At 41.4% G+C, this 14,905-nt stretch overlaps 1 protein-coding gene across 1 annotated transcript in view; it reads right to left on the reverse strand.

The window, feature by feature from the left end:
* Positions 1–9,283, reverse strand: part of MTPAP (mitochondrial poly(A) polymerase) — a 69,065-nt gene extending 59,782 nt beyond the window's left edge. Inside the window, exon 1 of the mRNA XM_030199267.1 lies at positions 9,009–9,283. Within this exon, the coding sequence (XP_030055127.1) occupies positions 9,009–9,150 (142 nt within the window). The 5' untranslated portion in view covers positions 9,151–9,283. The remainder of the gene's footprint in view (positions 1–9,008) is intronic.
* Positions 9,284–14,905: the final 5,622 nt, after the last annotated feature.

Below are 14,905 nucleotides of genomic sequence, written 5' to 3' on the forward strand. Positions count from 1 at the left end.
CACCACCTGCTGAGATAGAGAACATACTGGGGAGTTTCCGGCAGCACATGACCACATATAGGGAGGCAAAAGTTTGCTCTCTATCTCCACCTGCTGGTAGATGGACACAACCCACCAGTCTATGGATTGATCAGCTTGATGATATGGAAATAACATTACAGTAATCTATTCTAGATAAAAGCAAAGCTTGAACTAACACACTAAAATGCAAGAGGGTCAAAAAATGTACAAATCTTTCTTAATTTATTTGATAAAAAGATTTCTGAGTTTGGGTTTTAATATGCCCGGAGGTGGTCAACCAACTATTGACTTCCACACCTAGAATTTTGGAACTAGATTCAAATCTAAGAGTGAGCAGCAATACTAACATTTTGAGGAAATTCAGGCATACAGGGACCAAGCCACTACTGTATATTGTAAACCACTTGATTTCTTTTTTTAGATTAGCAGTTAATCAAGCATGGCTGATACAATTATTATTAAGCATCCTAAGTAAACCTTCAGATTTGCACCCCTTCAATTAACTTTCAGGTCCCCAAGTTCTCTTCCCCTGAGAACTTGTTAATTAAACTGAACAACCTTGAACAAACACATACACACCCTACTTGGACATCGACATGTTAATATTAAGTGTGTATATATATACATAGATGCAAAACCAACTAATTTCCACACACAGGACCTCTTTACTCAAGCCACGCTAGCAGCACCCAATACAATTATGCTAATAAAGCCCATTCACTTCCAATGGGCTCCATAAGCATTGCCACATGGCTTGAGAAAAGAGGCCCATAGAGATTATGGTTATAAATATATAGTTAAATAAATAAATATAGATACGTACACACATATGAGGGCAATTTTCAAAAGCTATTCATGCCAATAAATGTGCTATTTGAAAGTTGCTCAACAGCCCTACAGGTGAAAGTGCTGTTGGTTCTTTTGACTTAATGTGGCATCAAGACCTATTGTTTTACACTTAACTGCATTTGCTGTTTGATGCCGCAGCTCCCCCCCCCCCCCCCCCCCCCGAAACAGCCAACCTAGGCACCTGCCTATTTTATCTAAATGATGAATCTGCATAATAAATTCAATTTGCACTGGATGTTTAAATATGCATATTTCAGGCTGTATCAAGGAAACAAATCAGGAGTACAGCAAAGTAGTAGCCTAGTGGTTAGAGCACTGGGCTGACAACCAGGGAAACCTAGTTCAGATACCATTGCTGCTCCTTGTGACTTTGTGCTAGTCAGTTAGGAGCAGATGCTCAAAAGTCACCGTTAAATGCCACTGCGTTTATAGCTGCGGTTCAACTTACCGATTTCCAAACAGCGACCGATGCTCAAAAGAAATCGAATGCAAATGAGATACACAGAAATTCTGAATGTGGCACAGTAGGGAAAGAGCATAGCACAAGCGCAGAACAGTCTCTCATTAAGCATCCATGTTCTTCACATGCCTGCTCATAGGATTCCTCTCTTCTGTTGACTCTCCTCTCACCCGGATGCACTGGTGTTTACACTGCAGCTCCCTCGCGCTGATAACCTCTAGATACTCCCCCGACATGGCTTAGCTGCTCTGTCCCATGTTTGATTCTGCCCTGTGCTTGATAATATTTTTTTCCCTGCCTCTTTGCTAATGTCTTGAAATAGGCCGATATCATAGGGGCTTTCCCCAGCTGACTGTTTGCTTTTATTTCTCTGCCCCTTGCGGGAAGGATTTCTGACATCATAGGGGCTTTCCCAGCCAATTGGATGTTTGTTTTTGTTTTCCATCAGGCTGTTTGTGGGATTCCCTGCATCTACCAATTCCAACAACATTTGAATGGATCCTGGGTAAAAGACCTAAGGATACAAATATATGTACTACTCTAGAGACTGATGCTCTTGTTTGGGTAATGAAGACACTGGTCATCGGAGAATCCGGGATAGATAGACAAGACAGACAGATCCCCAGTTCAGGGTTTGAAAACCTTCAGGAGCTGTTCTCTGCTCTCTGACACTGGCTGATCAGCTGTTTTGCTTCTCCCTCTATTCCAATGCTACACACATGCAGATACCATTAAGAAATTAAAGCAGACTGCTCCTCTGAGAAATCACTCTCAAGCAATAACAGCTCCAGACCTGCTGGAAAACTTTGCATGTTAAAAGGTGCCTAAGTACATAAGTATTGCCATACTGGGACAGATCCAAGGTCCATCAAGCCCAGCATCTTTTTTCCAGCAGTGGCCAATCCAGGTTACAAGTACCTGGTAAAAACCCAAATTAGTACAACACATTTTATGCTGCTTATCCTAGGAATAAGAGTGGATTTTCCCCAAGTTATTTTAATAATGGCTTATGGACTTTTCTTTTAGGAAGCTAACTGTTTTTACTATATTCTCTGGCAACGAATTTCAGAGCTTAATTACACATTGAGTGAAGAAATATTTTCTCCGGTTCATTTTAAATTTACTACTCTGTAGCTTCATTGTGTGCCCCCTAGTCCTAGTAATTTTGGAAAGAGTAAACAAGCGATTTATGTCTACTCGTTCCATTCCACTCATTATTTTATAGACATCTATCGTATGCCGCTTTAGCCTTTCCTCATAGGGAAGGTGTCCCATCCCCTTTATCATTTTCGCCATCCTTCTCTGCACCTTTTCTAATTCCACTATATCTTTTTTGATATATGGTGAACAAAACTTGCACACAATATTCGAGGTGCGGTCATACCATGGAGTGATACAAAGGCATTACAACATTCTCATTTTTGTTTTCCATTTCTTCCCTAATAATACCTAACATTCTATTTGCTTTCTCAGCCGCCGCAGCACACTGAGCAGAGGGTTTCAAAGTATCATCAATGATGACAACTAGATCCATTTCCTGGTTGGTAACTCCTAAAGTGGAACCTTGCATTATGTAGCTATAGATGGGGTTCCTCTTTCCCACATGCATGACTCTGCACTTGGAATAGAGAGAGTGGGAAGTGGACCAATGACTCCAGGGAAACGGGATACAGGTCTACAAGGTACCACTTTATTCGATGACTCAACACAGTACTGTGTTTCGGCCACAGGCCTGCCTCAGGAGTCTCAAATGATCCTTGATATTCAAACTCACTTGCACTCTCGTAGTCGATTGGTCTTAAAAAAGACCTTTGTAAAAATCCAGTATCGCGTGACGTTCCAGTATGATCTGTCCGATCTGTATCCCGTTTCCCTGGAGTCATTGGTCCACTTCCCACTCTCTCTATTCTTCATATATTTGCGTGGCCGTCAGTGTTCATCCACCTTTGGTGGATTACGTTCTCCTTGACTCTGCACTTGCTTACACTAAACGTCTTCTGCCATTTGAATGCCAAGTTTCCCATTCTTGTAAGGTCCTCTTGTAATTTTTCACAATCCTCTTGCGATTAACAACTTTGAATAACTTTGTGTAGTCAGCAAATTTAAATTACCTCACTAGTTACTCCCATCTCTAGATAATTTATAAATATGTTAAAAAGCAACGGTCCCAGCACAGACCCCTGGGAACCCCACTATCTACCCTTCTCCATTGAGAATACTGACCATTTAACCCTACTCTTTTGTTTTTTTTAACCAGTTTTTAATCCACAGTAGTATACCACCTCCTATCCCATGCCTCTCCAATTTCCTCTGGAGTCTTTCATGAGATACACAATATCGACTGGCTCACCTTTACCCACGTTTGCTCAACCCTTCAAAGAAATGTCATAGATTGGTGAGGCAAGATTTCCCTTCACTAAATCCATGTTGGCTTTGTCTCATTAATCTATGCTTTTAATCTCTGTAATTTTGTTCTTTATAATAGTCTCTACCATTTTGCCCGGCACCGATGTCAGGCTCACCGGTCTATAATTTCCAGGATCACTTCTGGAACCTTTTTAAAAAAATTGGTATTCCATTGGCCACCCTCCAATCTTCTGGTACCATTTGATTTTAAAGATTAGTAACAATAGTTCTGCAAGTTCATTTTTCAATTCTATTAGTACTCTGGGATAAATACCATCCGGTCCAGGCGATTTGCTACTCTTCAGTTTGTCAAATTGCCCCATTACACCTTCCAAGTTTATAGAGACTTCATTCAGTTTCTCTGACTTGTCAGTTTTGAATACCATTTCTGTCACCAGTATCTCCACCACATCTTCCTCGGTGAAGATCGAAGCAAAGAATTCATTTAATCTCTCCGGTATGGCTTTGTCTTCTCTGAGTGCCCCTTTTACCCCTCGGTCATCTAGCGGTCCAACTGATTCTTTTGCCAGCTTCTTACTTTTAATAGACCTAAAAAAAAATTTACTATGTGTTTTTGCCTGCCAACACAAACTTCTGTTCAAAGTCCCTCTTTGCCTTTCTTATCAGCGCTTTGCATTTCATTTGCCATTCCTTATGCTGTTTCTTATTATTTTCAGTCAGATCCTTCTTCCATTTTCTGAAGGATTTTCTTTTAGCTGTAATAGCTTCCTTCACCTCATTTTTTAACCACGCCGGCTGTCATTTGGTCTTCCATCCTCCTTTTTTAATACGCGGAATATATTTGGCCTGGGCTTCCAGGATGGTGTTTTTGAACAGCATCCATGAATGATGTAAATTTTTTTTCACCGTTCTCCTCATTTTATCATAGTCTCCTTTTTTAAAGTTAAACGCTAACGTATTTGATTTCCTATGTATACTTATTTCAAAGCTAATATCAAATCCGATCATATTATGATCACTGTTATCAAGCGGCCCCAGCAATATTACCTCCCACAGCAGATCATGCGCTCCACTAAGGACTAGGTCTACAATTTTTCCTTCTCTCATCAGCTCCTGTACCAGCTGCTCCATAAAGCTGTCCCTGATATCATCAAGGAATTTTAACTCCCTAGTGTGCCCCGATATTACATTTACCCAGTCAATATCAGGGTAATTGAAATCACCCATTATTATTCTGTTGCCCAGATTGTTTGCGTCCCTAATTTCCTTTAACATTTCTGCATTCGTCTGTTCATTCTGGCCAGGCGGACGGTAGTACACTGCTAACACTATCCTTTTCCCCTTTACACATGGAATTTCAATCCACAGTGATTCCAAGAATTGTTTTGTTTCCTGCAGAATTTTCAATCTATTTGATTCAAGGCTCTCGTTAATATACAATGCTACCCCTTCCACCAATTCGATCCACACTATCACTACGATATAATTTGCACCCCGGTATGACAGTGTCCCACTGGTTATCCTCCTTCCACCAGGTCTCAGAGATGCCTATTATATCTAATTTTTCATTTAGTGCAATATATTCTAACTCTCCCATCTTATTTCTTAGGCTCCTGGCATTCGCATAAAGACATTTCAAACTATGTTTGTTGTTCCTATTCACATCATGCTTAGTACTTGACAGTATTAATTTGCAATCTTTTGTCTTTTTTTTATTTAAGAACACCTGATCTACTATGGTCTCTTTTGCAACCTCACTATCACTAGGTCTACAATTTTTTCTCCTCTTGTTGGCTCCTGTACCAGCTGGTCCACAAAGCAGTCCTTGATTTCGTCAAGGAATTTTACCTCCCTAGCATGCCCTGATGTTATATTTATGGCATGCTCATTTTAATACTAATGAGCTTGTGGTAATACATTCACATTTGATTATTGGTAGCTGCTATGGTTAATGGTTAAAGCCACGCAGAACCCCTTTGTGCATTAAACACTAAATAACATTTGCTTTAGACCAGTTTCAATCAGTCTAAAGCAAACGTTGCAAGCTTTGTGCATTGGGCCCTTAATCATCCATTCCATTACCTCAGGATTTAGATTACAAGCCCTCTGGGGATAGGGAAATACCTATGTACACCTCTGAATGTAACTCACCTTCAACTACTAGTGAAAAGGTATGACCTAAAACCCAATAAATTAAAAAAAATGTCCTAATGTCAGAACAATTGTCTTATCTTTCTCCAGGATCACTGCCAGTCAGCAAAGCAGCATTTTCTTAGAAGGTCAAAAACCTCAAACAAATCCTTATCCTATGTAAGCCATGTGATTGCATGTGTTCCCGCACTGATCAGCGGTGACTACTTTGACCCCAGAAAAGGTGTATTTTGTTGATGCATGTTATCATGGAAACAAGAGAACATACACTTACTTCAGTCCTTAGGAATTAAATGATTGCCCTTGACTCAGGGTAGTTACCAGCTGAAAGATGCACACTGAGTTATTCTTCAATAAGAGATGAAATGTGGTTTCTCTATTCTTTATGCAAGCTGAAACACACTGTAAAGGAGTCCTATGGTTAGAAGGACCTTTCATTCATTGCACTGCCTGCATGGATGTGACTGTATTATGAAGCTCCCCAGGTCAATATTATTATATGCTTGTCACAGCAAATGTTGCTTATGTTCCAGGGGTCAGTTAGGAAGAAGAAAATAAATATATATGCAGAAAAAGAAGAGCACAAAAAGTAGGAAAAATACATGATAAATAAAAATATCCTCCACAACCACAAAAAAACAAATTTTAAGGGTAGAAATGCTAAAGAAAATAAAAAGAACTTTGATACCTTAAGGCACAAAAGTTCTGTGTTAGCCGAGATCCTGAGAGAACACCTGAAGGAAAAGGGGTGCCAGAAGAATGAAGCATAGGACTTCAGTCTTAGGAGGGTCCACCTCAACACTGTAAAGCTATTCAGCTTAAATATGGACATCACAAAAAGTGTGAAGCGACAGAGGAAGATGAGATTACTACAAGACAAACGTGTATAACAAATTTTTAGCATTTTATTTAAAATTTTACTATTTTTCTGGCATAGTTAAACCAGATTTAATATTAATCTTTAGTTTAGATCATTTGATTCATTTTTGTCATCTCTTATATAAAATGCATATGATGCATGATTTTTATGTTTAGACGTCTACTTTTGTAATGTGCTTTGGACTTTATCAAAGGCAGTTGGCAAAATATAAATACACATACTGGACTAGACATTGTGAGTGTGAAGATAATAAGACACCGAATAGACATGGATTCACAATTACTTTCCAGGTTCTTGTGACCTGCCAAGCAAAAAAGTACCGAAAGTGGGGTTACAATAACAGAGATAAAGGCAAGTTTGGAGGGGCAACTTTCATTTTTGAAAGTTGTGTACTATAGGATCAGCAAAATGAGACTACGCAAATTTTTTTCATAACTTTGATGTTTTTCATGTTCTACACCTTAAAAGCTGCAGATACCTAAAGTGGAGTTTATGTGGTTTCTGGGGTTAATTACTTTTTTTATTAATAAACATTTCTCATTTTTTAAAGATGTAATTAGTCCATATCTGAGGATGAAATTTGGCAGGATTATGCAGTTGATATACCTCTATTTTGTGGTATAAATAAGTCATATACTCCACTTTGGGAAGAGGAGGAGGAGAGAGGAAATAAGAGTGCATGGGGACTTGGACAGTGCATTTTTTTCTGTGGTGCATGCACTCCCCACTCCTCTCTCTTCTTTTAGTCCTCCCTATGCCAGTTCTCTCTCCCTGTTCCAAGCCACCTCTCTGCCCATCCCTGCTGTTTCTTCCTAAGTCCCAATCTAACCCATAAAGGCCCCCTTTTCCCCCTACCGCAACATGACTGGAGTCCAAAGATAATGATACCAACTCTCAGGGCCGCTAAGATGTCACTGTAACGAGTCTCCCCATCATCCGGGAAAGTCAATACCACCCATGTGAGTACGCAAGTGGGTTTCCAAATCTTTGCCAATAGGGCAGTCTCATTTTTTATTTTTTTAACTTTGAATTTTTATTGAAAATCACAAACATAGTAACACTTTACATCAGGAGAAATATGCAACACCAAAATACTACGAAATATCCCTTCAATAACCACCCTCCTGATATTAAGATATAATTCCCAAACTCTTAGCTAGTCTTCCAACCCATTTTTTGTAACTCCCTTTATCCCCCCCCAAGAATTCCCCCTTGCCTTCCTGTAATCCTGAATACAAACGATAACCCCCCCCCCCCCCCACTAATCCATTAAAGTTCAGTTTCATTTTATATAGTTCAACATTTTTATTGGTGACAAAACGTAAAACACCACATGTCCAACATTATCCATTTACATATTCAGCTAAACATGTACATCTTTAAAACTGAATGATACAATCTGTCAACCATCTTTTCATATTTTCTCCCCGCCCCACCCCTCTATTCCATCTCGTCAATTATTTTATTGGGAATACTACTTATCCAGATATCTACTGGTATAAGGAACTCTGCTCCAATCTTAACATGCGCTCCCTTGCAAACTAAGTTCAGTCTCATTTTAATATTGTATCTTCAAGCAGACTGATTGTGGTCAAGCAAGTTACCTGAATAAAGAGATTTTTGCTAGCTGTTGGTGGGCAGTACGTTTCAAGAACTTAAACAGAAACGGCAAAAAGATGGAATGAGTAGGGTGAAAGTAAGATTTTTTTTTTTTAATAAAGATTAAGCTCACAGTGGTTTTAAACTAGAACAACTAGCTCAGCCTCTCACTTGTACATGAACATGACAGTACAGCATGACAGTACCTTCATAGTAACTTAAACATGTTACTAAATTTGACCTAGTTTTGCTGAAAAGAAAATTTCAAAGTAATCAGTAAGATTGTTCAAACTTACAGGAAAAAAATCCCAGTTAGTCTCAACAACATGTTTTGGCAGGAAGATCTGTCTCAAAGCAAGTAACAACCCCATTGTCAGATAGATGTCTTTGACTTGCCTGCATTTCATCAAATAATTAAAAAAAAAAAATTCTAAACATCTACTGCTCTTAGACCAACTCACTAGGGGGTTTACATCTATAATGTCCCAGATGTAAAAGTGTATTTCCATCTCAAAAATCTCACAAAGACTTATGTATTCAACTAAAGTGCTTTATTTTGACCCCAAAAAAAATCAATGCGTATACTTGGGATCATAAAGAGGTGGCCCCACGTCCTCCTGGTAGGGGTCACCACTCACCGGTGGCCGGTAACATGCGCCCCCATCCCTCTTCTTCTCTCACCTCTGACATCTTCTTGCTCAGGATACTTCTTGGTAGCTGCTGCACTCGCGCCGAGGCTTCGCAGCTTTTCGTGCGCCCCGGCACGAGCCACTCTCAGGAAGAGAGGCCAAGGCCGCAGCACAGCCATACAGCAGCATGCCATGGATCACTTCCTGCTACACTGCGCATGCTCAACGTAAAGCTCAAAGCAAGTAAGGGGCGCGCTGCGGCCCAAAACGCGCATCTCATATGAACGTGAAAAGATCGAACTCACAGCGCTGTAGACAGGGGCCATGGAAAGTGAACGTCTACTGTTACTTCTTCATCAAGGAGACCTCCCTTGGTCTTCTTCACCAATGATGGCGAAGGGTACCGATTGTGATGTCAGACACCTCAGCCAATGGCATTACTTAGATCAGGATAATGTGTTTGGGAGAGGTGGGGGAAGAATAAGATTGCGTACTGATGATCAGTGAGTGATGTTTTAGTGTAGCTGTCACTGCCAAGGAGGTTGGATTAAAACTGAAGACGGGGTGAGCCTGTCTAGTCCATTATATTGGCTCAGGCTGAAGCCAATAGGTGAAGTTTGCCACCGTTTTAGTTCATTCAAAACAATAGCAAAAGATTATTAGAAATAACCTCTTCAAAAAGGCCTACCCAATGATCCAACGTAAACCCTTCGCCCAGCAACATAGCATGACCAATGATTGTACCGGACAATATACAATCCTCATTACCTTCAACCCTCTATAACTACCTCATTCAAGCACTATATAACCATGTATTTGTTATCAACCGACCTGACAAATGCCTTGATAGTACTATGTAAGCCACATTGAGCCTGCAAATAGGTGGGAAAATGTGGGGTACAAATGTAACAAATGATAACGGACTGCCTATGCGTGGTCCATCTGTAGAAAGTCTAAAGCTCAGCTGTTCCAGTTGGATAGGCAGTGTCTTTAAAAGGTGGAAGACAATGGTTTTTTTTTTACTTAGACAGCATCCCATATCTAGCTATAAATATCATGAAATAAAAATTGAATATTACTAAAACAGCTTATAAAATCATTGTAGCTGGTGGTAGGAACAGCAGTTATAAACTCTGTATTTTGTGCTCATTTTTCTACAATGTTCTACACAATACAGATGGCCAAATTTCAGTGAGGATATCCTTGTTTCCTGATGGGTTCATCTTAACTGTTGTTGTAATCTGCCTTGGGAAGCCTGGTGTTATAAAGATGGAATAGACTGAAATTAAATGGAAGTAAAATTAAACTGTCCTTTCATTGGGGCACATGGAATCACATCTTCATCTCATCTCTTTTGTAGGAATCTTCATTTTAGATACAGAAATGAATTATACTGTTGTTTGAACATGTTTCAGGGACATGTGGTTTTATAAGTCAAAATAATAAAAATAAATATTTTGTTTCATACAGATCTCATTTGTTGAAACATAACTAAATGGGCTATAAGCCCTATGCAGTCCATTGGTTGTCTTATATTTTGTTCTTGTGATGACTTACACTGTGCCAAAAGTGGAAATGCAGTGATAGAATAATAGAATTCAGTAACATCCAAAACTTATTTTTTATGTTTTTAATCATTTTATTAAAGGCACAACATATTGGAGTGGAGAACTGGCCTAATGGTTAGAGCACCGGTCTTGCAATCCAGAGGTAGCCAGTTCAAATCCCACTGCTGCTCCTTGTGATCTTGAGCAAGTCGCTTAACCCTCCATTGCCTCAGGTACAAACCTAGATTGTGAGCCCTCCTGAGACAGAGAAATATCCAGAGTACCTGAATATAACTCACCTAGAGCTACTACTGAAAAAGGTGTGAGCAAAACCTAAATAATAATAAATATTGGTTGATAAGTTTCATACAGATCCAGAAAAACCAGTGAACCATCCAACATGGCACAATATAAACTTTTACAGAAAACGTATCCAAATAACCCATCCCCTCCCTCCCTATAAGCCCACCTGACTGTTTCCACTCACCAAAATAACACAACAGATGTACAGATCAGTAGGACCCAAAGCAGTACAAAACAAAGTCATAACACAGTTTATGCCAAATTGTTTAACCACCCTTAGGTTTTGCCTTTGGGTTTAACAAGAAATACCATGTGCATGTAAGGTGTAGATAAACAAACTTAAACAATCTATGTTTAAGGCATATGCCCTAAATATGTAATACTTGGTAGCAATAATGAAACAGTGATGGACTATTCACATAGCAGGCAGCCAACAGATTTATTTTCCACAGAAAATAATTAACTTTGTATGAACTTGGCAGCTAATACTGTGGTAATTTATGGCACTCTCATTCTCTGTCTCCTTCTCTGCTCATATTCAACAGATTGCCAAAACCTGTCGTTTCTTTCTCTATAACATTAGCAAAATCCGTCCCTTCATCTCTGAGCACTCTACCAGAACCCTTATCCACACTCTTATCACCTCTCGTCTTGATTATTGTAACCTGCTTCTCACCGGCCTCCCTCTCAGCCATTTCTCTCCTCTTCAATCAGTCCAAAACTCTGCTGCGCGACTCATTTTCCGCCAAAGTCGCTATGCTCACATTAGCCCCCTCCTTAAATCACTTCATTGGCTCCCTATCCGTTTCCGTATTCATAGTAACATAGTAGATGACGGCAGAAAAAGACCTGCACGGTCCATCCAGTCTGCCCAACAAGACAAACATATGTGTAAACCTTACCTTGATTTGTACCTGCCTTATTCAGGGCACAGACCGTTCAAGTCTGCGCAGCAGTACTTCCCGCCTCCCAACCACCAGTCCCGCCTCCCATCACCGGCTCTGGCACAGACCGTATAAGTCTGCCCTCCACTATCCTCGCCTCCCAACCACCAACCCCTCTTCCCCCCACCTGCTCCGCCACCCAATTTCGGCTAAGCTTCTGAGGATCCATTCCTTCTGCACAGGATTCCTTTATGCATATCCCACGCATGTTTGAATTCCGTTACCGTTTTCATCTCCACCACCTCCTGTGGGAGGGCATTCCAAGCATCCACCACCCTCTCTGTGAAAAAATACTTCCTCACATCTTTCCTGAGGCTGCCTCCCTTCAACTTCATTTCATGTCCTCTCGTTCTACCGCCTTCCCATCTCCGGAAAAGATTTGTTTGCGGATTAATACCTTTCAAATATTTGAACGTCTGTATCATATCACCCCTGTTCCTCCTTTCCTCCAGGGTATACATGTTCAGGTCAGCAAGTCTCTCCTCATATGTCTTGGAACGCAAATCCCGTACCATTCTCGTAGCTTTTCTTTGCACCGCTTCCATTTTTTTTTAACATCCTTCGCAAGGTACGGCCTCCAAAACTGAACACAATACTCCAGGTGGGGCCTCACCAATGACTTGTACAGGGGCATCAACACTTCCTTTCTTCTGCTGATCACACCTCTCTCTATACAGCCTAGCAACCTTCTCGCTACAGCCACCGCCTTGTCACACTGTTTCGTCGCCTTCAGATCCTCAGATACTATCACACCAAGATCCCTCTCCCCCTCAGTACCTATCAGACTCTCTCCGCCTAATATATAAGTCTCTCTTTGGTTTCTATTCCCTAAGTGCATCACTTTGCATTTCTTCGCATTGAATTTTAATTGCCAAACCTTAGACCATTCTTCTAGCTTCCTCAGATCCTTTTTCATGCTTTCCACTCCCTCCCGGGTGTCCACTCTGTTGCAAATCTTAGTATCATCCGCAAATAGGCAAACTTTACCTTCTAACCCTACGGCAATGTCACTCACAAATATATTGAACAGAATCGGCCCCAGCACCGATCCCTGAGGCACTCCACTACTCACCTTTCCCTCCTCCGAGCAAACTCCATTTACCACCACCCTCTGTCGTCTGTCCGTCAACCAGTTCCTAATCCAGTTCACCACTTCGGGACCTATCTTCAGCCCATCGAGTTTATTTAAGAGCCTCCTGTGGGGAACCGTGTCAAAAGCTTTGCTAAAATCTAAGTAGATTACGTCTATAGCATGTTGATGATTTAATTCTCCAGTTACCCAATCAAAGAATTCAATGAGATTCGTTTGGCACGATTTCCCTCTGGTAAAACCATGTTGTCTCGGATCTTGCAACTTATTGGCTTCCAGGAAATTCACTATCCTTTCCTTCAGCATGGCTTCCATTACTTTTCCAATAACCGAAGTGAGGCTTACCGGCCTGTAGTTTCCAGCTTCTTCCCTATCACCAATTTTGTGGAGAGGGACCACATCCACCGTTCTCCAATCCCTCGGAACCTCTCCCTTCTCCAAGGATTTATTAAACAAATCTTTAAGAGGACCCGCCAGAACCTCTCTGAGCTCCCTCAATATTCTGGGGTGGATCCCGTCCGGTCCACCTTTGTCCACCTTTAGCTTTCCAAGTTGTTGATACACACTCTCTTCCGTGAATGGTGCTCTATCCACTCCATTCTCAGGTGTACTTTTGCCAGTCCCTCTCGGTCCTTCTCCAGGATTTTCTTCAGTGAAAACAGAACAAAAGTACAGTGGGGGAAATAAGTATTTGATCCCTTGCTGATTTTGTAAGTTTGCCCACTGACAAAGACATGAGCAGCCCATAATTGAAGGGTAGGTTATTGGTAACAGTGAGAGATAGCACATCACAAATTAAATCCGGAAAATCACATTGTGGAAAGTATATGAATTTATTTGCATTCTGCAGAGGGAAATAAGTATTTGATCCCTCTGGCAAACAAGACCTAATACTTGGTGGCAAAACCCTTGTTGGCAAGCACAGCGGTCATACGTCTTCTGTAGTTGATGATGAGGTTTGCACACATGTCAGGAGGAATTTTGGTCCACTCCTCTTTGCAGATCATCTCTAAATCATTAAGAGTTCTGGGCTGTCGCTTGGCAACTCGCAGCTTCAGCTCCCTCCATAAGTTTTCAATGGGATTAAGGTCTGGTGACTGGCTAGGCCACTCCATGACCCTAATGTGCTTCTTCCTGAGCCACTCCTTTGTTGCCTTGGCTGTATGTTTTGGGTCATTGTCGTGCTGGAAGACCCAGCCACGACCCATTTTTAAGGCCCTGGCGGAGGGAAGGAGGTTGTCACTCAGAATTGTACGGTACATGGCCCCATCCATTCTCCCATTGATGCGGTGAAGTAGTCCTGTGCCCTTAGCAGAGAAACACCCCCAAAACATAACATTTCCGCCTCCATGCTTGACAGTGGGGACGGTGTTCTTTGGGTCATAGGCAGCATTTCTCTTCCTCCAAACACGGCAAGTTGAGTTCATGCCAAAGAGCTCAATTTTTGTCTCATCTGACCACAGCACCTTCTCCCAATCACTCTCGGCATCATCCAGGTGTTCACTGGCAAACTTCAGACGGGCCATCACATGTGCCTTCCGGAGCAGGGGGACCTTGCGGGCACTGCAGGATTGCAATCCGTTATGTCGTAATGTGTTACCAATGGTTTTCGTGGTGACAGTGGTCCCAGCTGCCTTGAGATCATTGACAAGTTCCCCCCTTGTAGTTGTAGGCTGATTTCTAACCTTCCTCATGATCAAGGATACCCCACGAGGTGAGATTTTGCGTGGAGCCCCAGATCTTTGTCGATTGACAGTCATTTTGTACTTCTTCCATTTTCTTACTATGGCACCAACAGTTGTCTCCTTCTTGCCCAGCGTCTTACTGATGGTTTTGTAGCCCATTCCAGCCTTGTGCAGGTGTATGATCTTGTCCCTGACATCCTTAGACAGCTCCTTGCTCTTGGCCATTTTGTAGAGGTTAGAGTCTGACTGATTCACTGAGTCTGTGGACAGGTGTCTTTCATACAGGTGACCATTGCCGACAGCTGTCTGTCATGCAGGTAACGAGTTGATTTGGAGCATCTACCTGGTCTGTAGGGGCCAGATCTCTTACTGGTTGGTGG

Source organism: Microcaecilia unicolor, chromosome 1 (genome assembly GCF_901765095.1).
Source record: "Microcaecilia unicolor chromosome 1, aMicUni1.1, whole genome shotgun sequence".
NCBI classification, from domain to species: Eukaryota; Metazoa; Chordata; class Amphibia; order Gymnophiona; family Siphonopidae; genus Microcaecilia; species Microcaecilia unicolor.